At 35.5% G+C, this 25,287-nt stretch overlaps 1 protein-coding gene across 14 annotated transcripts in view; it reads left to right on the top strand.

Moving 5' to 3' along the window:
• SLTM (SAFB like transcription modulator) overlaps window positions 1-20,873 on the top strand; it is a 40,527-nt gene extending 19,654 nt beyond the window's left edge. For 4 of the 14 annotated variants that reach the window (XM_019732220.3, XM_088797246.1, XM_088797248.1 and 1 more), the window contains 16 exons: window positions 2,749-2,776; window positions 4,089-4,557; window positions 5,155-5,204; window positions 7,382-7,500; window positions 9,341-9,490; window positions 9,731-9,834; window positions 9,936-10,102; window positions 10,581-10,666; window positions 10,858-11,021; window positions 13,326-13,506; window positions 14,226-14,350; window positions 15,192-15,359; window positions 15,905-16,219; window positions 16,328-16,469; window positions 18,126-18,286; window positions 20,189-20,873. In XM_019732220.3, the coding sequence (XP_019587779.3) occupies window positions 2,749-2,776; window positions 4,089-4,557; window positions 5,155-5,204; window positions 7,382-7,500; window positions 9,341-9,490; window positions 9,731-9,834; window positions 9,936-10,102; window positions 10,581-10,666; window positions 10,858-11,021; window positions 13,326-13,506; window positions 14,226-14,350; window positions 15,192-15,359; window positions 15,905-16,219; window positions 16,328-16,469; window positions 18,126-18,286; window positions 20,189-20,297 (2,538 nt within the window). In that variant the 3' untranslated portion in view covers window positions 20,298-20,873. The other 10 variants (XM_088797249.1, XM_019732223.3, XM_088797250.1 and 7 more) reach the window with 5 other exon arrangements.
• Window positions 20,874-25,287: the final 4,414 nt, after the last annotated feature.

Here is a 25,287-nt window from a genome sequence, read left to right as displayed (position 1 = left end):
ATTTTGTCATGATAAACTTAAAAAGTAGTTAATATAAAATGATGATTTAGATTGTTGTTACTTATTTCCTATATTCCTGATTTTTTGGTGGAGGAAAATATTTTCAAATAAAGTAAGTATTGTGTCTGCATATGTATCATTTAGACAGGAAATTTTTCCTAGTGTCTTTCATATATTTCTTGATTTGTTTCCTTATTGCAAGGATTGTCAGGCTTATTTTTGATTTTTTGTTTAACATTAGTAGTGTACTGCACAGTAAAACAAATATGCATTGATACGTAGGCTCACCTTTTTTACTAACCCTAGTTGTTTTGTGCTTCACCTCCATTGTAATTGGTTTTATGTTCTAGAAGCTAGGTAAAAGCCTTCTCCTAAGGGCATTTTAGTATATGTAATAAGGCAGTGTTACCGCTCTTTTAAGAAACTAAGGTTATGAAACCTTTCAGAAAACATGTTGAATAATTAGGATAAATATCTGAAAACTCTTCAGCAAAGTAAGGCACACCTTACTAGTTATTTTAGCAGCTCAATGTAACATTTCTAATTGGTAGGAGCTATAGCAGAAAGGATTGTGTTTTCTTATATCACAGTATTTTAAAATGTTTACTTTTTAGAATAGCAAATAATTTGGCTATTTTTTTGTGAACCTATCAATATTGCATCTCTAAAAGAATAATTTGGAAGTAGTGTGCTATTGGCATCATAGGTAGATAGATAAAGAAGAGGCAAGTTACATTCCTTAAGTTCATTTGTTCTGCATTTGAGTAAAAGTTAAGGTATTCCAGTTTACTTATTCCTCCAAGATAAATTATTAAACTCAGAGAGTTTATAAGAAAAAGATTTATCATAGTTCCAGCATAACATCCTTCCTTTGCTGCCACTGCCCACCTCTCCACCCAAGTTAAAGCATTTTTCTTTTCCTTTCCAGATGTTGCAGATTAAAACTAAATTTCAGTACAATTTCTTTGAGTACAACAATACAGTATAGTAATTAAGAGATTACTAGAGTGCAATATAAGGGACTTATGTAATAATTAGGATTCACATTGTTATCAATAATCAACTGACTTTGGACTGTTTTACTTTCTACGCTTGTGGGTTAGTTCAGTGTTTTAGTTTCCCTCACATTACTTTAGTGTGTAAAATAATTGGTTATTCCTTAATTGGGGTACTTATAGATTAACTTAAAGTCAAAAAATTATTTTAACATGATTTCATAAAAATATGGTAGTTACCTAAACGTAATTTTGAGCATATGGTAAAATATTGAATATTTTTAAGGAATCAAGCATTTATATGAATCTAAAATTGTATTATAAGATAAATATGCCATTTAAAGTTTTGTTGCAGTTAAATTTTGACTGCTAGGCTGTCACTGTAAAGCAGGGGTGTCCAAACTGCGGCCCGCCAGCCAACTGCGGCCCATGATCCATTGTTAATTGGTCCACAGCAAATTCCAAAAATATATTTAGTTTACTGAAATAAACCAGGTGTGGCAATACGTACTTCACCTCGAGTGAGTGGCCCGGCTGTTTGTGTATTTTACCACATATGGCCCTTGGTGAAAAACATTGAAAAAGTTTGGACACCCTGCTCTAAAGCATGTGAGTGGTTCAAGTGTAGTCCCTGGACCAATGGTGTCAGTGTCACCTGGAAACTTGTTAGGGATGTAAATTCTCAAGCCCCACTGGAGACCTGAATCAGAAAGTCTGGGGTTGTACTCAGCAATCTGTGTTTTAAACAAGCCCTCCAGGGAATTCTGATACAGGCTCAAAGTTTGAGAATCACTACTGTAAGTCTTGTACCTGGTAACTTCACACCACCTTGACTGAAGATGACCTACTTCAACTCAGGTTTTATTTTAAAAGGTATCAATTAAAACATCCCTTATTTTTTTTCATCACTAGGGTTATGATGCATATTACTTCTATGCATTATAGGGACAATATTGGTTTTACCTTTGTGTGATCACTTCAGGAATTTTTGCAGTATTTGCTTGATGTAAATGAGGTTTTCCCTTTGTGTTATTCCTGTTTTCAAGCTACCACATGCTTAATTTTAGATTAGGTGAAGATATCACATATTTTAACATTAAAATCAGTCTTTGAAAATGTATGTTATTTGTTTTGATTTATCTATAGCACAAATACGATTTTTAAAGTGGCTGGCCACCAGTGTCTGTATGACAACTATGAATTCATTTTTAGCAGTTAAGAAGGAATGAGTAATTTGAAACTAACTACTACTTTTGTAGCCATCCTTTTTCTGAGATGCCTAAACAGGGAGTGTGTTTTTTGTTTGTTTGTTTTGTCTATTAATACGCATTTAAGCTCATGAACGTGTATGTCTTAAGGTTATATTTTCTGGTACTATTTTGAATAGTATGCTTCAAGAGTGAACTGAGTCACATAAAATAATAAGGTCATTCTTTTTATTGGCAGCTCAGATATGAGTAATATTCAGGTTATATAAACTAGCTTTGAATACTGAATATAAATAATACAGTTCATTGGTCTAATCATTGATGGATTTGCCTGTTTCTTGTCTAAAGTCATATATATCAGGCATGTGCCACATTTCTCGAAATAGGCTCTGATTTTGATTGGAATATCATACATTTGTTTGTAATAGATAATCCTAGTTAATATTAAATTATAGACCAATTTAAATTGACTTGAGTTTTGTACTATTACTAAAATCCAATTTTAAGTGAATTCATTTTACATTTGATTATTCTTTGAATTTCAGGATGGTGAGGAAGAAGAAAATGAGAAAGGTATGTGTGATGCTGAGTAGAGTTTAAAAATTGCTCACATTTAGAAAAATGGTAAATTACGTGAAAATAAAGCATTCGTTTCTTGAAACCTTATTTTGAAATAAGTTTATTTTCAAATTTATCAATTTAGTGAATTTAGCATCTTGATTTTATTTTTCAATTGGTTTTAATTTTATTTTTAACGCTTAAGATATGTTCAAACTTAACAGTACATATCAGTTACTGTAGTGGACGATGCCATTTATTTAATCCAGTTTTAATTTTTTTAAAGAATTAACTTCTAGCATACGGTAAGTTGGTTACATCCATAAAACTGGCACTGCAGTAACTCATGTGTACTTATTGGAGTTGTAGCATGTAAATGGATAGTTAATTTTGCAAATAGTCCCAAAAATGGTGGGTGACCAGGAGACTGACTTTTTATTCGCTGCTTAAACAAACTTTCCTACAATCTTCTGACAGTTTTAGTGGCTTAGGAGAGCTGTCTCATCCAATACAATTACAGGGACATCAGTAGCAATACATGTGGTCATTACGAGACCATGGAAGAGTTCTTGGACAGAAGTCAAAGGATCTTACCTTGGACTGGCAAGGACATGGAGCAGGGTTCTAAACAAGACAGAATAAAAAGCCTAGAAGCAATGGTGAAGTAAAGCTGACTGAAAATCTCACATGCGTGAAGCCTATCTATTTTGGGGGAATGCAAGACATCTTTGAAAATGGTAATTGCGGGACTGACTGGACCAGGATGAAGACTGGAAATAACCAATTTCCTGAACATAATGGAGCAAGCTATCTTTGGAGCCTTCTGTAGCAGTTTTCTGTATGATTCTGGACTACCCAAGAATTGAATAAGAAGAGTGAAAAAGATGGGCCCTGAAATACTTTGAAGACTGATATCCTCAGACTGTGACCTTGCAAGATGTCACCATGGGAGTTCTGACGGTCACAAGGGCTTAATCCCAAGATGATTCGAACATTGAATAACAAATCTTCACATTCATCACTATTTCATGGAGGAAAAAATATCTTCCATATAACCAGAAACGAAGAGCTGGTATCCTCAGGATGGAACCATTTCCTCACTTTTGTTGCTTGGTATCTGTATGTAGAGATCATTTTTTTCCATGAAGAATAAGTGATCCTGGGTAAAGGATTGTTTATGTTAGTTAATACCCTTGTGTTTTTTCCCCTAACCTTCCATCAGTGCTAATAACTGGCTTTATATTTTCTAGGTCCTATTCTAGCTTATGAATATGAAATTGTTTAAACTTCTTGTTTTGCCATATTTATTCCTGTTAAATCCTCTTAGATATAGCAGGTTCTGGTGATGGTACACAAGAAGTATCTAAACCTCTTCCTTCAGAAGGGAGCCTAGCTGAGGCTGATCACACAGCTCAGGAAGAGATGGAAGCTAATGCGACTGTGAAAGAAGCTGAGGATGACAACATCTCGGTCACAATCCAGGCTGAAGATGCCATCACTCTGGATTTTGATGGTGATGACCTCCTAGAAACAGGTAAAAATGTGAAAATTACAGATTCTGAAGCAAGTAAGCCAAAAGATGGGCAGGACGCCATTGCACAGAGCCCGGAGAAGGAAAGCAAGGATTATGAGATGAATGCGAACCATAAAGATGGTAAGAAGGAAGACTGCATGAAGGGTGATCCTGTCGAGAAGGAAGCCAGAGAAAGTTCTAAGAAAGCAGAATCTGGAGACAAAGAAAAGGATACTTTGAAGAAAGGGCCCTCGTCTACTGGGGCCTCTGGTCAAGCAAAGAGGTTTGTTTTTCTATGTCAGTTCTTTACGATACTGAATTCCAGCATTCAATAAGATCACTCTACATTAAGGGGGTGGCTTCAAGACCATGTACAGTAATTAGTACTTATGATCCTGCCTATAATATTCTTGACCGTCATAAGTTACTTTTAAAAAAATTTCAAGATCTTCGTAATATGCAGTGTGTTCTACTGATTGCATTGTCGAATTGTCAGCATATATTTGTTTTTTTTGGTTGTTTTTTTTTTTTTTTTCAAATTGACAATTTTTTTGTTTTATTTTTAAAAATCCTTGTGATGATGGTTAATGAACAACTATCAGTCCTAACAACACAAAATGAAGTCAAGTCCCAGTCCTGAAATCTGGAGAAGATGGCCATATATCCACTGAATAGAATTGTCAGAAAATCTAGATCTTCAGGCATCTTGGGGAAACTCAGTGCAAGAATCCTAAGGGAATCATTTGTTCGAATAACCTAACCTAGGCCTTTGGAATTGTCAATTTGTATGAATAGCACTAGTTTGAAATATAGTCAATGTCAAGTTGTTCGATTTTTGGGTTTTTGTTTTCAATTTTCTTCTGGTGATTTGCTTCTTTAGCTCTTCAAAGGAATCTAAAGACAGCAAGACATCATCCAAAGATGACAAAGGTAATGTATTTTTTCCTATTTATTTCAGTGGTAAATTGCATATTTTCATTAAAAAGGAATAATTGCATGGGGTTTCCTTTGACATTTAGTCCTTAAAAATGACATACTAAAAATTTTGTATTGTGCCTGTGTGTAAACTATAAAGTTAGTTAGATTACAGCAAACTCTTGGTGTGATTGAAGCATTACTCTGTAATTAGTTAATTTGTAAACTAGTTTGAGTATGCTAAAAATCAATTTGGTATGTGTTTTTAATGTGTTCTAAGCAACTGTATTGAATATTAATATGGGTATTTCATTTCCTTATGTTATAATTTCAAGTGTATTTTACCGTTAGTTGCGGTCATTTTTAACCCCTGTACTCCACCACAACCGTTTCCCTGTTCTATCTAGTAGGAAGTGTGCTATAAATTATATTTGTATATATTTGTGGAGTATAATATTTAAAAGTAAATCAGTCTCTAATATTTGATTTTACTTTTTTCCTTCTTTAAATTAGGGCACACTTCTATTAACATAGCCAGTATACAGTATATTTTAATTCTTCAGAATTTACTTCCTAATTAATTTATTTTGGGTTGATGGGAGTCTTATATAGGAAAATAGTTTTATTTCAAATTCTTATAACCTTATAGGCTTAATATTGATTGCTTTCTGTTATTGGGAACTCTCTGGTTATCTCACGGCCATGCACTGTAGTTTCATCTTACACACATGCTGCCTACTTGAAAAATATTTTTAATTTTCTAAAAAAGCATTTTAAGAGAAATACATTTCAGATAATACAAAGTCCTAAAATGCCTCCCAGTGCCTAAAAAAAAGAGTGTTATATGTCGACTATGGCTTATTTAGTGTATTTTGTTGGCATGTTTTCATTGTTGGAAATTTCGGTGATTGATTTACTAATTTACAATGAATTATAATACCCACATCCCTTATAATTTCAGTTAATAGGTAAGATGTAATAAACTTACTAAATGTTATCCTTTACATTCAGAAGTAGTCTTGGTTAAATGTTAACTTTCTCCCATTATTAGAAATTTTTTTATTTGTAATTAGAGAAGTATCTGGGCCCAAATGTTGCTGGTAACAAAAAAGATACACAAACTTCTGGTTAACATTTCATAAGATAAAACAGATCTTGTTGATAAATGTGTTCCTTGAGAATAGAAATGGTTTCTATTACTAGAAACCATTAATATTTAAAATACTTGAGTCAGATATGTGTTGTCTTCTCAAAAGCTTACACTGACAGGAACTAAAACTTGTGGCATGTAGTTTTTAAAACCATTGAAAATTTTATTCTTTCTACACACAATAACTTGACATTATAAAAACTGTTACTTTTAATTGCTTATATACTGTTTCTCTTACAGTGGGTAAGAGTGGTTTTTTAAATAAGTCAAATGAATGAAAATTCCCCTTTTATAATAGCACATTTGAAGAAAAGCACTGGAGGGTGACTGACTAGGCCTGTATTCTAAGAAATGACATCTGTATGTGTGAAACTGTAATTTGTATATGGAAATAATACAGAAATAATTCAGCCATTTACCTGTTCTAAAGAATTTTAAGGTCTCATCTTATTCTTATGATTAATTTGTTTTAGAAGATTGTTTTTTATTAAATCCAGAGTTATCCAGCTGCATATAATTCCCATTTTCTCTTCTTTCTCTAGTAGAGAATGAAAATGAGCTGCTTGGTTAGTCTTTGTTATTAAACATTTAAATTCTTGAAAGCAGTTTATCCCTTGCATTGACTTTTCCCTCTTACACTCCCAGTTGCTCAGGATCTAAAGCCCACAGAAATACAGGTAGTTAAGCAGTCTGTACATTCCTAGATGACTGCTTCCTGGGTGCCAGTATTCAGTGCAGTGGTAGAGTATAAATTATTAAACTTAATAGCAAAAGTCCAAGACATGTAATTGATTTTTTTACCCACTTAAAACTCATGTAGTAGGAAGTATACAATGTTCAGACTTGTTTCCTCATTACAGTTGTATTGCTTGTTATTGTATGTGATTTTAATAATAGTAAATTCATAGGGTTTTGAGTTAGTAAGATCATACTATCAAAATTAAATGAGAGGGTTTTATAATTTTGAAAGACTGTGGTCCTAGTAATTTTCTAAAAAAAAATCCAATTGAGACCTAAATGTCTGGTATTAAATCTATTCTAGGAAGTACAAGTAGTACTACTGGTAGCAGTGGAAGCTCAACTAAAAATATCTGGGTTAGTGGACTTTCTTCTAATACCAAAGCTGCTGATTTGAAGAACCTCTTTGGCAAATATGGAAAGGTACATTCTTTTTATCTTGTTATCTTTCTAATATCTCCATTTGAAACAGGGATTGTATTTAACAGTATTATATAAACTCTTCTAATTTCTTATTTCTCTTAGGACTGTTATAGGCATAATTATTGAGTTCTGTGATAATGGTGAGTTTCATCATATAATCTCACTCTGAGCCCTGAGGATCTTTGTATTAAAAGCTCATATTTTGAGCCCATTTAAGCCAAGGACTGAGTTTTATTCATCCCCATTCATCATTATTTTTCTAGGAGCTTAGAATTGCTGAGGCTGACCTGGTCATCTGGAAAACATAGGTAGACTAATATAATATTAGGCAATGGGATATAGAATTGGAAAAAAGAACACAAAACTTATGTGGTCCCTGTCATAATACAGATTCCAGTACAGTGCTGGAGAAAAATGTAAAACTGGTAAAAATACACTTAATCAGAAGTTGTGATACGTGCTATGAGGGAAGAGCACAGGGTACTCAGTGAGCAAAAGGGGAGGCTTTACTGTAGTTTAATTATTAGGAAAAGTTTCTCTGACATACAAGGGAGAACTAGCGGAAGAGAAAAATGGTGAATAAAGAATATTCAATTAATAGTTGTTGAGTTGCAATAATCTGTAACCCCTACATTTAAAAATACAGCAGTTAACCTATTCCAGTATAAGCTGGATAACAGGGACCTTATCTACTATACTTTGTATGTGCATGGTAGACTTTCAAATATTTATTAAATGACCAGTATTGGTAACTAGCTATTAATGAATATTACGAAAATCTATTGATTTCAAGAGGTTTGTTTTTTTTCTAATTTAATTTAGAGAGTTGGCTGAGCATTAAGGAGATAATCTTATAGGTGTCAGATACAGAACACTGAGAATTGTAGTCCCATGGTCAGCTGTGGTATACTTTTTGTTCTATTTTCAATAATTTATTGTTAGAGATATTAAAACAGTATTTTAATGTTGGCATTTATTAGGACTGATGGATACCATGCATTTGATAAAACTGCTGTTGGGGCAAGTTAGCCTTTCTCAGAATTGAGATAGAATATGATAGTAGTTTCCAGCCACCTACACCATACAACTTCCGAAATCCCGTTTACCTCTTCCTGTCATTATGTCTGTGTTCACAGCACTGAACACAGTACTAGATTGTTCTCTGTAACTTTTCTTCTCATTCACCCATCCCTGCCATATCTCTCTTAACTATTCATTTTGTAGAACTGAAATTGTCACTTTTATACTGGTATACATTTTAAAAGCACCTAGAAGGAAGTGTGTCTTTTTAAAGTATATTTTTTAGGATGTAATTTTAAGGCTGCCTTTTCACATATGGCTGATTCTTTATTTTTGAAAGCTTATTGTGACTCAAAGAACAGTGTTTACACTCATTTAGAAATTTCCTGGACAACTTTTTTTTTCTTTATTAAGAGAATCAGGGTGGGACTGTAACAAGGAAATTTTGGCTTAAATCTAATTGAGAACATTAGTTTTTTGCTTTCATTAAGTGTGCCATGACTTCATTGACGTGACTAATTGTGTTTGACTATGTATTTAAAAAAAGAAAAAGAAAAACTAAAAGTAGCTTAAGTTACTTTTTGACATTTCAAATTGTTCCCTTGAATATTTACTAAGTATTTATAGACAAGGTAGATGGTGATCACAAGCATGTGACACAGAATAATACTACATATCCTAAATTTATCCTTTATCTTGAATTTATGTATTGTGACTATGTCCTTTAATTGGAATAATCTCAGTTCTGAAGTTTCATCTACTTAGAAATGTATGTAGTTGTGAAGTTCTAAAACATTCTAAGTATAATCGTATTTTACAGGTTCTGAGTGCAAAGGTAGTTACAAATGCTCGAAGTCCTGGGGCAAAGTGCTATGGCATAGTAACTATGTCTTCCAGCACAGAGGTGTCCAGATGTATTGCACATCTTCATCGTACTGAGCTGCATGGACAACTGATTTCTGTTGAAAAAGTAAGCTTGCCTAACTGTTTATAAAAGGTAGGTTACTTTGAGGGCTAGTAATTCTTATTTTAAAGATGTTACACTGGTAGGGAGTAGAATTAGTAGTGATTTTAATTTTATATATTCATTTTAATTTTTTTTACTCCTGTGTTTTTCAGATTTTCTACCATCAACATATTTTTTATAATCCTAAAAAGTTAAAATTTAATTTTAAAACATAAAGATATTTTTTCTTTTTAAACCTTTCAGGTTAAAGGTGATCCTTCTAAGAAAGACTTGAAGAAAGAAAATGATGAAAAGAGTAGTTCAAGAAGTTCTGGAGACAAAAAGAATTTGAGTGATAGAAGTAGCAAGTAAGGATTTTTTTTTTTTTTGATAAGTACATAGACGTTTTTGGTACACTGATGACATAGTTCTCATTCTATTGTTTTCTTGTGTGGCGTGGTATGGTTAGGACACAAGCCTCTCTCAAAAAAGAAGAGAAAAGGTCGTCTGAGAAATCTGAAAAAAAAGAAAGCAAGGATACTAAGAAAATAGAAGGTAAAGATGAGAAGAATGATAATGGATCAAGTGGCCAAACTTCAGAATTGATTAAAAAAAGTGAAGAAAAGAAGCGAATAAGTATGCTATGTATCTTTCTTCTCACTCCCTTTCTAATTCATTCTACAACTTAATTTTTATAGTGGAACAGAAAACTTGAGATTACAAACCAGAACAATATTTAAAATTTGTTGTTAGATGTTACTGTTTTAGAAAAGGAGGTCTAATAGAACTAATTGTCTTTTCTACTCTTGGAAAACAAATGTATTCTTCCCACTAAGTCCCTTTACTATTAAATCTGGGCTGACTTAAAAAAAAGATCATTGACTTATAGCTGTGTAGTTGAAGTAGGATCTTTTGGTATCACTGAAAATACTTGTTAGGAGACTGAGCTATTTCTAAAAACTTTGCATTTATGTTTTCATAAAACAAGTAGGTTATTTCATGTATTGGTTTGTGAATGTCTGGCTGTCTAGGAATTCAGCATTTTTACATCATACTTTCTTTTTTGATGAAATAATTTTTTGGACATTTGTTTATCTAATTTTTTTTCTCTTAGGTTCAAAGAGTCCTGGACATATGGTAATACTAGACCAAACTAAAGGAGACCATTGTAGGCCATCAAGAAGAGGAAGATATGAGAAAGTAAGTCTCCTGTTTCCAAAAGAAGATAACTCAGTATCTCTGTAACTACTTTTGCATACGTCCATGCTAGAAAATCTAAGAAAAGGGGGATGTCATTACTCATTTAAGCTTTTTAAATGAACAGCTGAACTTGAAAAATAAAACCCCAAATTATTTTAACATCTGGTCCTCTTACACTTTTTTTCCTACAGATTCATGGAAGAAGCAAGGAAAAAGAGAGAGCTAGCCTAGATAAAAAAAGGGACAAAGACTACAGAAGGAAGGACATTTTGCCTTTTGAAAAGATGAAGGAACAAAGACTGAGAGAACATTTAGTTCGTTTTGAAAGATTGCGACAAGCAGTGGAACTTCGAAGGTAGAAAAAGCCTATTTTGTACCTATACCTATCTTTAACTATAGGTACATATTTAACACTTGGAAATTGTGTTCCCACAGAAAGCTATTTGCCACATTCAAGAAATGCAGTGAAACCTAAATATTTCTTAACTTTGCATAGCATTTTACAATGTACAAAGTATCTTTCCATCTATTATCTCAATCTCAACAGTTGTATAAGGTTAATTTTGCCCATTATATAATTGAAAAAAATAGAGGCCCAGAGAGGCTAAATGACTCTTCCAATGCCACATTGCTAGTAAGTGGCAGAGTCGGGACTCAGACCCAAGTCTTCTGACTCCAAGTCCAATGCTCTTTCCTCTCCAAAGCTGCTGCCATAAAATACATGATTTAAATTGATTTTTCAGGTAAGATAAGTCTCAGTGTAAGCTACAGTGTTCAAAGAGTATGTTGACATTGTAAGAAAAATTCACTGTACTTTGGATTAGAGCCTAAGGGAAAGAAGATTTGCCCTATGAACCTTCTTTTGTTCAAGCTCTATCCCAAAGCAAGAATTCTCTTTAAAAGAAACTGAGAACAAAACAAAACATTTCTATTTTTAGTAGCAGTATCTCAGCTGGTTACCATGAGTGACAGTTGCTTTCGGTATGTCAATTTTTTGGATGCCACTTTAAAAACTCTTGTGAAAGTGTTTTATGATATAAATTTCCAAATATTAACCTAGCTAACCGAGACGTAACAGGCTTTCACCTATTCATTCACAAGAGTGTTAGGAACTATTAGAGATACTTTTAGTAACTTAAATAATACTATGATTGTCACACACTTTATTAAAAGGAAATAATCCTTGCATTACTCAGAATCCATTTTCCTTTTTTTTTTTGGTTGAAGTCCCTATGTGCTGAGCTTCCTATTTAGATGACAGTAATTTGAGAGAAGATGAGAGCGGTAGCTACTAAAACTATTCTCAAAACTATCAGACCCACACCCCTTTTAAAAAAAAGTTACAGTACCCTGTTTATTCTGAAATGAAATCGATATATAATATACCTGTCTGTACAGATAATTTTCAAAAAATCAATATAATGCCTTACCTCTGATTTAAAGGAGAAAGTAATTTATAATGAAGCATATATTCTAGACATAAATGTTTCGGCATGAATCACCAGAAGTCCTAATGAAATAGTCAGATGTTTGTACCCCTCTTTTAGAATGTGACAGCAACAGATAACGACTGATATTGGTGTGTCGTATTGGTGAGTCAAAAACCAGGAGTAGTGTTGACATTATGATATGATTTCTGAAATGGTGAACAACTCTTGGTGAAGTTCTCAAGAAAGTATAATTTTCCCTTTATTTGCAGGGAGTTGCACACCTAGAAATTGTAGTGTATATAAAAGCAACCTAGCGTTAATTAAAAATGAGTTAAGTTCTAGGCTCAAACTTTTTTTAGGTGATTTTGTTTTGTCGTAATGACATAAATGTCTATTATGTCGTTTGAAAGATTTTAGGAGTGTCGGACAGTTTTTTGTTATGCAGGACTATCCTTTGCATCATAAAATATTTAAGAATCCTTGGTCCCCACTCAGTAAATGTCATTGTGATAATTAAAAATGTCACTCAGATTTCCATGGGGGCAGTAATGATCCATTGAGAATCACTGGGTTGCTAGAGGAAGACATGCTGATAAGCAAAGTATACTGAGTTCCTTAGAGTGAGGAAATGACAAAACTATGAAAAGTCCAATACAATAACTTAGTTCAGTTCAGCAAACATTTGAACTGCCCCCTGACTCAAAAATGCATATTACATGGAGCCATCTATTATGGGCCAGTGAACACTCCAAAAAGCTCTTTAGGGCCACCATTTTATTATAGCATTTGCTATAATTCATGTTGATGGGTATGATCCCAGGTCATCAAAATAAGGTATACCTTGTTTAAGGAGATAGAATATATACTAGATGATAAAAATTTTTCTATCAAAAGCAAATAGAAGTTGTAGTTTGGTAAATTCATTTTTTTTGTAGAATATCCTTTTAAAAATGTCAGTTAATTAATGGGCTATTATTATAGCGGGATTTTTATTTAAACAGGAATCATTTAAGAGGCAACTACTTTATAAAATTCAGTTGACAGTCTCAGTAAATGAGTGTTGGAGTCTGTTTAAAGTTTTGAGTTCTCCTTCCAATTATATTAAAACTACTTAGATTAAGTTGAAGTTTAAAATCGCCAACCTCAAGAAAAAGTTCAAATTCAAAAGCTATTCTCTTTCACACAGTGCTAGCATAATTTAAATATTTCTAAATACTGATTTTTGTTAGACGAAGAGAGCTTGCAGAAAGAGAGCGTCGAGAGCGAGAACGCATTAGAATAATTCGTGAACTGGAAGAACGGGAACGCTTACAGAGAGAGAGAGAGCGCCTAGAAATTGAGAGGCAAAAACTAGAGAGAGAGAGAATGGAACGCGAACGCTTGGAAAGGGAACGCATTCGTATTGAACAGGTGCAGTCAGAAAATCTTTTCATCTTAAATAACACCTTTTTTAAACATTGTGATTATTGCCCTAAAATTTGCTTTACTTTTGTAAAGCTTCTATAGAATGAGTTCAGCTGCTGAGCATTCATTAAGTGTCCCTGAAAGATAACAATGAATTAGATGCTAGTTAAAAATACATTTACTAGTGATTTTGTTGTAGCCAATAGGTGAAAACTCAAACTCTGCAGTGTCATGGCAGCCTAATAGTCTGAGCATAGGACTATGAGTCCAGAGTAGTTGTAATCCAGGCTCTGTCACTATCCCAATCTTAGAAAATAATGAGTATTTCCTTATTTATTGTTGTGGGAATGATCTCCCAGGCTGGAAGGAAATAATGCCTCTCTGCAGAATTGCATCCAGGGTTTTAAGGCACTTAGTGCCCATACGTGTTAAGAACTTATTTCTAATTCCCTGTAGGTGCCTTTGTTTCAATCAGATGATTAAATCTGACCTTCCCAATTACTTTCACCACCCAATCTATTACTTTTAATGTTGGAGAACAATAGCCATAGCCTAGATTACTGATTCTTAGAGTCAAATTTTTTTAATGTATTTGTCCCAAGTATATTTTATCAGTTGCTTGTCTATGAGGTTTCTTAATGACAGGATTAAAACAACGCTGTATATATACTTACCATATGTTTTCATTTTGCATTGGTTGGTTCTTCCTTCTGTGTTGTCTGAAGGAACGTCGTAAGGAAGCTGAACGTATTGCTCGAGAACGAGAGGAACTGAGAAGGCAACAGCAGCAGCTTCGTTATGAACAAGAAAAAAGGAATTCTTTGAAACGCCCACGTGATGTAGATCATAGGTAGTTGCTTGCTTTCTTCTTTTACAGTTACACTTGCTATCGTATTCCTTTTAAGCCAAAACTAACCGGAGAACTAGCAAGTACAGGCAACCATCACTGGACCAAGAGGTCATGATCAACAGGGATGAGAATGATTGCAGTACAGGAGTGGACCCAGTGCGTGGTCAAGTAGGAAGAGTCTGTTCTTTCTGTTTTTTCTTTCTAGTGCCAGATGTTTTTCCATTATGACTGGAAATACATGGTCATAGTAAGCTTCAGTGATGGTGGTTCTCAAACTCAGGCCCATTTTCAGAATTTTTACAGGGTAATACAGATAGTACAAAAATGGAAGTCATAAACTTAGGAAGACTTAAATATAGATTCTGTTGTGTGTTTGAGTTCATGCTTTGCATTAGACTTCAAAAACATACTAATTTTCTTAATATAAATTCTATGAGATTCAGTTGATTGTGTTGAGAAATAGATGGAATGAATGAATTGTGCATGGGACTTACCTCTCTAACCTTTCCAAAGTTAAATGTAACTGAAAAGGTTGTATACTGCTGGTTAGAATTTTACTATAAAATGGTACCAAGTATTTTCTCTTACTGGTCTTTTCCATCTAATAATTTTCAAATGGATAATTTTTCAACTATTTTCTCCTATGACATTCCTCTAACACTGTATGACTTGATGTAATTTAAAAATTAGTTGCTTGCTTGTCCTTGTAACAGAATGTTTTGTGTCTTGAGTTTATTAGTTAGCTCTCTGTATCTACAGTTCCTAGCATGTGGCTCCTGCTAAGTGGTGTTTGATTATTGTAACACTAATTTATATAAATGAGCAAATGTTTCTCTTCAAGGCGAGATGATCCTTACTGGAACGAGAGTAAAAAGTTGTCTCTAGATACAGATGCACGATTCAGCCATGGATCTGACTACTCTCGGCAACAGAACAGATTTAATGACTTTGATCACCGAGAGAGGGGCAGGTTTCCCGAGAGTTCAGTACAGTCTTCATCTTTTGAAAGGTAAATAGATACATTGAAAATTCTTGTGTTTGTGTTTGGTATATGAGCCTTGATAGTGATAATTTGATTCTCGTTAAAATCTTAATTAAGCAGTACATGTCAAAACTGAGTATTCAGAAAAAATTGTATGCTTGGTTTTTATTTTCATGAATGGGAATATTATTCAGTATTCAGAATTAGTTCACTAGGCCACAATAACAAGGTTAAGTAGGTTGGCTTTATTTTTTTGAACTAAGTGGGAATACTGTTAGCTTTGGATGTGCCTCAGTTCAGAGCAGTCAAATATCCTTCAGGTTGGTAGTGACCTGAGCTTTGGATGTAATGCCTCCTGGATGCCAAAAAAACCCAAACTTCATGCCAGACACTTAGCTCAATTTAAAAGAATATGAGTTACCGTAATCAATAATTGTGGCTTTTTTGGTGGCTTTGCCTTAAGTTAATTTTTACAGAAGGTGTAATTGTAGGTTATACAAATAAAGTTAAGAAGAAGAAGGCCAAATAAGTACTTCTCAGGACCTATGTTCTTTGTTTTGGATAATCAATAGGCGAGAACGCTTTGTTGGTCAAAGTGAAGGGAAAAAAACACGTCCGACTACACGAAGAGAAGATCCAGGTTTTGAAAGGTACCCCAAAAATTTCAGTGATTCCAGAAGAAATGAGCCTCCACCACCAAGAAATGAACTTAGAGAAACAGACAGGCGAGAAGTACGAGGGGAGCGAGATGAGAGGAGAACTGTGATCATTCATGACAGACCTGATATCACTCACCCGAGACATCCTCGAGAAGCAGGGCCCAATCCATCTAGACCAACCACCTGGAAAAGTGAAGGAGGCATGTCCAGTGACAAGCGGGAAACAAGGTGTTTGTGTAGTTTCTAATGCTTGGCTAGTGGTTTATAATGCATTTGGGTTTTAAGAAAAGTTACAACAGAACCTTGATTGTACATGTTTTGGGGTTTAATTTTTAGAGTTGAAAGGCCTGAACGATCCGGGAGAGAAGTGTCAGGACACAGTGTAAGAGGGGCGCCCCCTGGGAGTCGCAGTAACGCTTCAAGCTATGGAAGCAGAGAAGGAGACAGAGTCATCACAGACCGGGGAGGTGGATCACAGGTAAATGCTTATGAAGGTTTACTCTCAACTCTTTAAAAAAAAATTCAGAGGACTTATTTTGATGTGGCCTAGATTACTTAGATTAGAATGATTAGTAGACTAGTTTCCTGTAAAAGATGATAATATTTCTCATATTTCACTGTCTGTAAACATCATTTGAACGTCAGTGGTCCAAAAAGTGAAATTACTAACAATTTGAGAATTGTTATATTTGGTAGATGAGTCTTCCTAATGACTTCTGTTTTGTTTCTTTTTAAATAATTTAGGCTTTCAAACCAAATGGGAAATGTTTGGCCCCTACTTGGGTTTCCCTTTCACTTTTTCCTTTTTTCTTTAAAGTACTCTCCTTAAGTAGCTTAAACTATAGAACTGAAATAATTCTTTATCTCTTTTTTGTTCTTTTATTTCTAAGGGTAGATGAGTGGAATATTTTGTATTTTTAAATTGCTTTTTACTTGTGATATTTTATACGTTAATGAATATTTTATAAGTTAATGAACCTGGACAAAGCAAAGTACCTTCATCTCTTAAGTAACTATAATAAGCAAAGAACCTTTTACCTAATTTGAAAGCATTTTATCAATGAAATACTGGCATATGAGTTGAAAGTAGCACATACAGAATGTCATCTTAAATTAGATACAGAAGAATTCTGAAGTGTGTGTGTATCCATCCTTCAGCCTGCATTATATACTGATGCCCTGTTTTGTATTTGAACACATACTAGGTTTTGTAGGAAGCTTTTTTACTGGAAAATTTTTTAATCCCTTGGTGTCCTAGCTAATACCTCTGTATGCTTTTCGTTTCATCCATAGCATTTATGAAACAGATTTGGGCCTGATGGCATTAGAAGCTTTAATATTTCTAATAAGTAGAAATGTCCAGTAGATGAGTTCATTGAGCTGTTTACCCTGAACAGAACTTTAAGACTGGGTTTATAATCCACATATTTTGCCTTATTTAGAGTAAAACTTAAGGCAGTCTCATAGACTAGCCCCCTGTGTTCACATACTCTTTTAGGAAAGGTGTCCTGAAAAGGAGATCCTATTCCTTCCTTGAAAATTCTTTTTTTCATAATGCAAATCTCTAAGTTGTTCTGCCAGTATTATCTCTCTAGCAGTATTACCTTTAGCTTTATTCTCTGTAGGCTGACTTTCATAATTTTGGCCTCTTCTTTCCTCGGATCCTTAGTTCTGTGGCTTTTGTTTCTTTATAGTCAGTACTATTTTTCAGTCATGGATGTAAGACTTTGTAAGAGCACCGAATAGTACTCTGTAAATTAAGTTGCTCTGTTTCTATGTGCTGTTTGCCTGTTGATCATATACCCACCCTGAATTCTTAAGGTTTTGACCTCTCACTATGCCCTTTTTACATATATATGGGTCCAGAAATACTCAAGGGTCAAAAAGTACATGGTTGCTGGAAGGTATAGAAATGACAGTGCTGAATCACTTCCCCCATGCCCACCCTGAAGCCTGAGTAGCTTCTCTATGCAAAAATAGAGGGAAACGCTTCATATATGCTGTTGTATTATTCATCCTTTTGTCTTCTCAGACATCTTACTGATTTGCTTTTGACATTAAACACACACCAGCGTAAGTAAATTGGTGTGAGACTGAGGGTGTCATGACTTTCCTTTAATATGCTATTCCTTAGCACTATCCTGAAGAACGACATGTGGTTGAACGCCATGGACGGGACACAAGTGGACCAAGGAAAGAATGGCACGGTCCACCTTCTCAAGGGCCTGGCTATCATGATGCCAGGCGAATGGGTGATGGCCGGACAGGGGCAGGCATGATAACCCAACATGCAAGGTAAGTAGTTAATCAGTTAAGTTAAACCTTTCCGCGAGTACACAGCCAGACCTTTATCCTTTCTTATGAGAAGATTGAGTTACAACCTTAGGTCTGCCCAAACATTTCCCCATATGAACTCCAAATCTCCAGGAGATTTTATGCAGGGCAGTTGATTAATTTATGATTTGTTTATATTCCTCATTATAAGTTAACTGATTGGTATTCTGGAATATTAATCTAAATATAGGTATGTTCGTATGTCAGAAGCCAAGAGATAATGAACATTAACTTCAAGTTGGAACCATCTTCTTGTTCACTACCTACTATTCCTAAAATTCCTAGAAAGGAAGAAGAAACTGAAAGTATGTTTGGCTTCCTGCCTTTTCAAGTAACTCTAGCAGAAACATTTAGACATTTGACTTAAAGCCAGTTCATATGCTAAGAGGAAAGCTTTATTTTCTCTTAACACTAACATCCATCGTGCCCTTCAGCTGGCAAGTCTTTGGCCGCTCCCTCTCTTCCAAACCCTTCGTTCTTTCCCATTCCCCTGTCTTAGAAAAAATACTGGCTTGGCTCAGTAACCCAAGTTACTATTCTATTCGTCACTTCTACCATCCAGCTCTAAGGGAGTGTTTATCCTGGTGCCTGCACAGCTTGTCACTCATTCTGTCTTTGATTTTTAAAGGTCACCAATCCAATGCCTTTGTTTCTTGATAAGTGTAGATTCCTTTCTTTTCTTAGTTCTCGGGCTTCTTGGTGGTTAAGTACTATTTCCCACTATTACCTTTCCATTTATTGAAATACCCCTCTGTTTCTAATGCACCATAATTTTCTTTTCTACCTTTTTTATTTCTTTTGCTGGCTCTTTCATTGAAATGGTTGAACTTTAGACAGTACTCTTTATTGTTAGCTCTATATTGTGATCTCCATGTAAATGTCTTGCCGCATCCATAAATTCAAGGTCACAGGCAAACTCTACTCTCCTGTTCCAAACCTTTTTTTTTGGTTTGCGCCCAGTTGTTGCCTTCAGCTTCTTTTAATTTGACAGTGCCTAACTACACATCTCATTTAGTCAGACTGCAAAACCATGGGCCTCATCTTTATCTGTTTTCATTCCTAGTATATATTTTAAAGTGTGGTTCAATTTTTTAAAAAAATATTTGTAATAGCTATGCTTTCTTCCTCATTTTAGTTTCTATGTGGTCTTTCCAAATTAGTCTTTTTCCTGCTCCATTATTCACACTATTTCTAAATTGGACTATTGGAACTAGTCCAGTAGATTTGTTATACAATTTACTTGCTCCAAAACCACAAGCAGCTTCTTCAGGTCATAGGATCTAATCCAGATTCCTTAGCCTGATACTCAAACCTTTCCATAATGTGGTTTTATTCTACTTAAACCACTTTACTATGGGTTTTTGTCTCCCAAATTTGTTATAAGGTTTTTTTGGGGAGTCTTCCTGTATTACTCATTAGTATCTACTGTGTTGCATTATATATATAAAAAATTCCAGAAACATTCCTTGAATGATGTTTTCTAACTCAGAGGTTCAAGTGCCTAGTTGACACTGATCTGGTCACTATGCATTGATAACCACGGCTCCAGTCCATTCATGTGCATGCCATTAAATTGCTTACTGAGAGGCACGTTCACCTATCCAAGTTCAAATCCTTGCTCCACCATTGATTAGCTCTGTGATCTTGAAGAAGTTACTTAACCTCCAGATCTCAGTTTCATCATCAGTAAACTGGAGTTAGTGATGGTACGTACCTCACAGGACTGTTCAAAACAGGAAATTAGTTAACATGGGTAAAATACAAAGAACAGTGCCTGATAAACTATAAGTACTCTGTAGGTATTAACTGTAATTATTTGTTCTTTTGTTCTCTGACTTTTATTTTCTTTTAAACCTTTTCCAGTAATGCATCCCCAATTAATAGAATTGTACAAATCAGTGGCAATTCCATACCAAGAGGAAGTGGCTCTGGATTTAAGCCATTTAAGGGTGGACCTCCACGACGATTTTGAAAATTAGTTCTCTGCCATGGTTTCAAGATAATTTATTGAAATCTCCTGTAAACTTTACTTGACTACTTATGAAGAGGACCTCTGACTTGCTTGAGAGTTCTGTCGGACTTTTCTTTGTTTCCTTTTTTAAAATTTAACATGATTGCTTTTCTCAATTTTGGAGAAGATGTTTAAATAGTTCTGTTGTAACTTTTACTAGTTTTGTGTATCATTCAACTTTTTTTCTTGCAGCACCGAGATATTTGGAAAGATTGGAATCAAAACCATTTTGTTTAATGCTGTGTGAATATAAAGAGTAGTTTGCAGCTGTGTGGTAGTAGTTTAATTTGCAGCACTAGCTCTGTGGTATCAGGCTCTAGAGTTACTTGTCACCAGGCATTTTCAGCCCCATTTTGAAGGCTGTCTAAGCTTAAAAGGTCTGCTGTCTAATTTTTAGAGAATAAGATTGTTCCTTGCATTTCTGAGTATTATGTAACCTATTTTTGCAGAAGGTACTGTTACATTAAGTGCATCTGTGTACCCCGGTTTTAAAAATGTACTCTTTTTTGAAATAAACCTTCATATTCTGTAATAGTTGCTAAAGTGTTGAGAACCTTTTTAATTATAAAATGAGAACCAATTTTCAGTTTAGTGTAGAGCATACTTGTTCAGGTTTGCATGGTATGAAACCAAATAGATTCATGAAACCTTGGCCATGAGGTTTGTATCACTGGGGTTCTTAGACTGAGTTGTGCAGGTAAGTGCACTTCTAGGTAATTTGTACTGTTTGATGGATAAATTCCATCGCTGGGAATTATGTGGGTATTAATGTTTCCATGTTCCCAACTATGTTGAGAAGTGGAAAAAACCCAGGTTCTAGATTGGTGAATCACTTGGGTTATGTAAATACTTGTATGTGGGAAGGCATTGTTGTCTCCTTGTGAAAATAAAAATCCACACCTAGAAGTGTATGTGTCTTTGTTTCCAGCTTTTCAGCTTTTTAGGTGTTAGTCATCCATCCCTTTCTGGAGTTAAAACCAAAGTAATTGACTAGGTTTAGAGTTATAAAGGTAGTCTTTTGGTCTTTGTACCAAGAAAATAAGACTAACACTGACCCTTCCACTCTAACTGGGCAGTACGATCTGTTGAAGTGTTGGTGGTGTAACGACTAATCTTATGGCTTTTTTTAAAGGCACGTTTTCTAGGAAAGCTGTTCAAGGTAAATTCTGAATACTACCTCTTAAAGCCTCCTATATTCCTTCATGGAAATCAGTGATGAATAATCCAGATGGTCTAGCTTCTTGGTAAATTAAGGAGTCTGTATGTTCCCACAAAGTGAAAGATAGGAGCAAGGAATCGCGCTGAGGTCAACTTTTGATTTGAGGAGGAGTCTTTTATAGAAATTGTAAATGTTACTGGGTGGATATGGTCATGCTTGTGAGACGGCTCAGATTTCTGAGTACAGTCACTGTACCCTGGCCTTTGGCCCTCTGGGGAACTGACACTTTCTGTATTGCTCTGGATATCAGCCTTTTTTGCCCTTCCTAGCCCTGCAACTGTAGGAGCAGGTGGGGTGTGCGTGTGTGTGTGTCTGTGTGTGTGTGTGTGTCTACCGTGTTTCCCCGAAAATAAGACCAGGTCTTATATTAATTTTTGCTCCAAAAAGACGCATCAGGGCGTATTTTCAGGGGATGTCTTATTTTTCATGTACAACAATCTACATTTATTCAGATACAGTCATGCCATCTTCTGGAACATCATCATAACGTACTAAATGCGTCCGTCTAGCTGATGATCTTAACTGGAGCCTATTTTCGGGGTAGGTCTTATTTTCGGTGAAACACAGTACTTCATTTCCTGGTTTCCGACACTTTGTAGAAACCTTGGGATAGGAATGAACTAACTTCAGCTGTACCTCTCTCGGTGACTTTGGGTCATTGTGTCGCTTCTAGTCTGTTTCCTCCTTTGTAGAGTGGAACTATACAAGGGATTCCATGGTTGCTGGCATTTGCTAAGCACTTTATGTGCTGGGCAGTGTGCTTAGCATTTCAGGTGCTTTTGCTTGCCCTAATACTCAGAAGAATCCTGCTAGCTATAGGTAATAAGTACTGTCCTACCCAGTTTCAGATGTGTATCTGAGAAGTGACCTGCTCTTCAAAAAGTTACACCATGGCAACCTGAAGGAAAAATAATTACTTACATTGTCTGTGAACTGTTGTACCCTTCAGTGTAAGTGAAGAAAAATTGGAACAAATCAAAGATCTCATTTCTTAAGTTGAAAAAACCTGACAATACAGCCTTCTGAAATGTGGGCATTGAGGTTGGGAATAGTCCTCAAGGTTCAGGGAAACCAGTTAGTAGAAATCTCGCTGGCTAAGGGTCAGTAGTGAAAATCAAATTTACAGAGATTTTATAAAGGAAGCTGGGTTCCTCAAACCGCACAGAAAGGAGGGAATTTTGCTCTTCTCCATGTACTGGATGAGCAATCCAGAAGTTCCACCATAATGTAAACAAAGGTTTCAATAATTTAGGAGCATCGGATAGCTTACAGTGGTTCAAGAAAGAGCCACTCGTAATAAACTTGGGCAAGACACTGAAGTCAGAAGCTACACATTCAAAAAATAATTTTACGAAAAATGAAAGTTTTAGAATTACAAGAAAAAATTTCCAAGCTCTTAAGTTACGAAGTTAAAGAAAAATGGAACCCTTCTGCCTATGTTTATATCCCTTGCTAGATTGCCACTTAACTCAGTTCCTCCATACTTAAATTCCAACAATGAAATATTAATATTTACTGAATCCTAATGGGAAAAAAATGTCAAATTACTTTTGCATTCTTTATATAGAACGTCATCTAATCCAATTCCTTACCCAAAGATGAATCTTTTCCAATACCTCCAACATATGCTTAATTGGCATTCTCTCAAGCACTTCTAATTTAACTTGTTCAATTACCCCCCCCCCACAAGTTGACTAATCCTCACAAATATTTAGGCATTATCTTCAAGTCAATAAAGCTGCCATACATAAAATTCTCCTTCCTACATCACTTAAAATGCAACAATCAGCAAATATTGCTTATTTTTACCTGAAACCAGTTGTTTTCTGAAATCCTTAAGTACTTTCTACAAGATAAACTGGTACCTTTTCGTTCTCTTTCTGCTATACTTAAACATTGAACCAGGCTTAAGGGACAGGTTTCATATAGTTAAATTTCACCTAAATATTCTGTACTAATCACTTTTATCTTACGTTTATACCACCACACCTCATAGTTTTCTTTCCCCGCTTTAAACCCTCTGATATCTCCCCATCTCCCTTGGAGTAGATCAAAAATCTTTTGAGTGCTCTATTTCTCTTACCTCTTTTCCTACTTTCCTTGCTCACTTTGTTTTAGTCACGTTGCCCTCTTGTTTCTTGAACATAGCATCCAGAATGCACTTTCCCCAGATATCCACATATCTTTACTTTAGGTCTTTGCTAAAATGTTCTCTCAGTGATACCTTCCCTGATATTTAAAACTGCCACACTCTTACCCCACCCTTCGTATTCCCTCTCTGCTTTCCCATCTGACATTTCTTGTCTGGCTCTTACTCAGATGTATCTGTGCTCCCCCAGGACAGAAGTTTTTGTCCTATTTTTTCCCCACTGCTGTATCTCCAGCACCTGGCACTTAGTAGCCACTCAGATATTTCTTGAATGAATAACCAGCCATGAGGAGGATTTAGACTTTACAGTAGAGGTTTACAGGCAGCAGTCTGGTTGGAACTGGGGGACGGTCTGGGTTTTGTCTTGAAACTGCATTGGTGTAACAAACATACTGTTCTAAGATTGAATACTTACGGGCGACTTTGAGAGTATCTGATGCAAAGTAAAGTGAGGACTTGAGGCCAAAAGCCTCTCCCAAGCCATACCTTGGTGCAGCCACCAGGAAGAAATGGGAGTGTTTAGGGACAGGCTGCCCAGACCATCAGACGCCCTTCCCTGAGAGGAGATGCCTGTCTCAGACAGGAACGTGAGCCAGAAGTCATCTTTGCCCCAACTCTGCTCAGTCATATTTTGCTTCCCACTTGGATTTGCCAACAGACTTAGGAAACAGTGTGAAATCTGCTCAATAGTTAAATTTTCATCAGTTTATTAGAGACGGACTAAGCCCATCAAAAGCTCAAGCAAGAACTCGTCATTGGGATGGAGATAGTTTTCTTTCTCTTAATAAGTCTCTAGTGATGTCCATCAACATATATTAATTCATTAATTTACTCTCATACTCTGCCAAGTGTTTAGAATGTGGAGTGGAAGGGAAACAGATCAGATGCTATGACAAGATACGGTGCATCACTCAAGTGCATGATAAGACTAAAACTTCTGATTCCATAAGAAAAGGAACAGCCAGCCTTCTAAAATGTTCTCATTTTCCTAAAACCATATACTTAGTCGTTAATGACTTATTACTCTGTTCTCCAATTGATCTGCTATCCTTGGTCCCTCTTGTTCCTACCTCTCTGGTCTCGGGGAAGGCAGCCTGACGGCCTGCTTCCCCTGGTCTACATCTCTCTACCAAGAACTACTCTAATCATGCAAACTTGGGCGAGATTACAGGGCAGGCCCTCACTTCTGGGACAGCTTGCAGGGTAGTCTAGTCTCAAGATCATAGGCTTGGGAATATGAGGGCTCAAGGGCTAGTTGTGCCGTTTACTAGATGTGTGCAATTATGGGCAATTTATCTGTAGGTTCAGGATGCTACGGTCAACTTGGCTTACCTGACAGGGCTATTGTAAGGATTTCAATGGGAAAATCTGTGTGGAATACTGAATAAATTCTTGTTATTTCTCTTGTCACATTATACTCTCTGATTTTAAGACAAAGAAAAGAGTTCATTTGTAAAGGTTGCTGGTTAAATGGAGAACTGTACTGGTACAGCTGCTGGACTGGACAAAATCTGAGGTCTAACCGGGTGAAATAAGGCAGTAGTTCCAAAGCTGAGTCCTAACCCGAAATACTAATGAGTGGG

The sequence above is a fragment of the Rhinolophus sinicus genome, chromosome 3 (assembly GCF_057876585.1).
Source record: "Rhinolophus sinicus isolate RSI-liver-muscle chromosome 3, RSI-T2T, whole genome shotgun sequence".
NCBI lineage: Eukaryota > Metazoa > Chordata > Mammalia > Chiroptera > Rhinolophidae > Rhinolophus > Rhinolophus sinicus.
The sequence above is the reverse complement of the archived record's forward strand: the minus strand, read 5'-3'. Positions and strand labels throughout refer to the sequence as shown.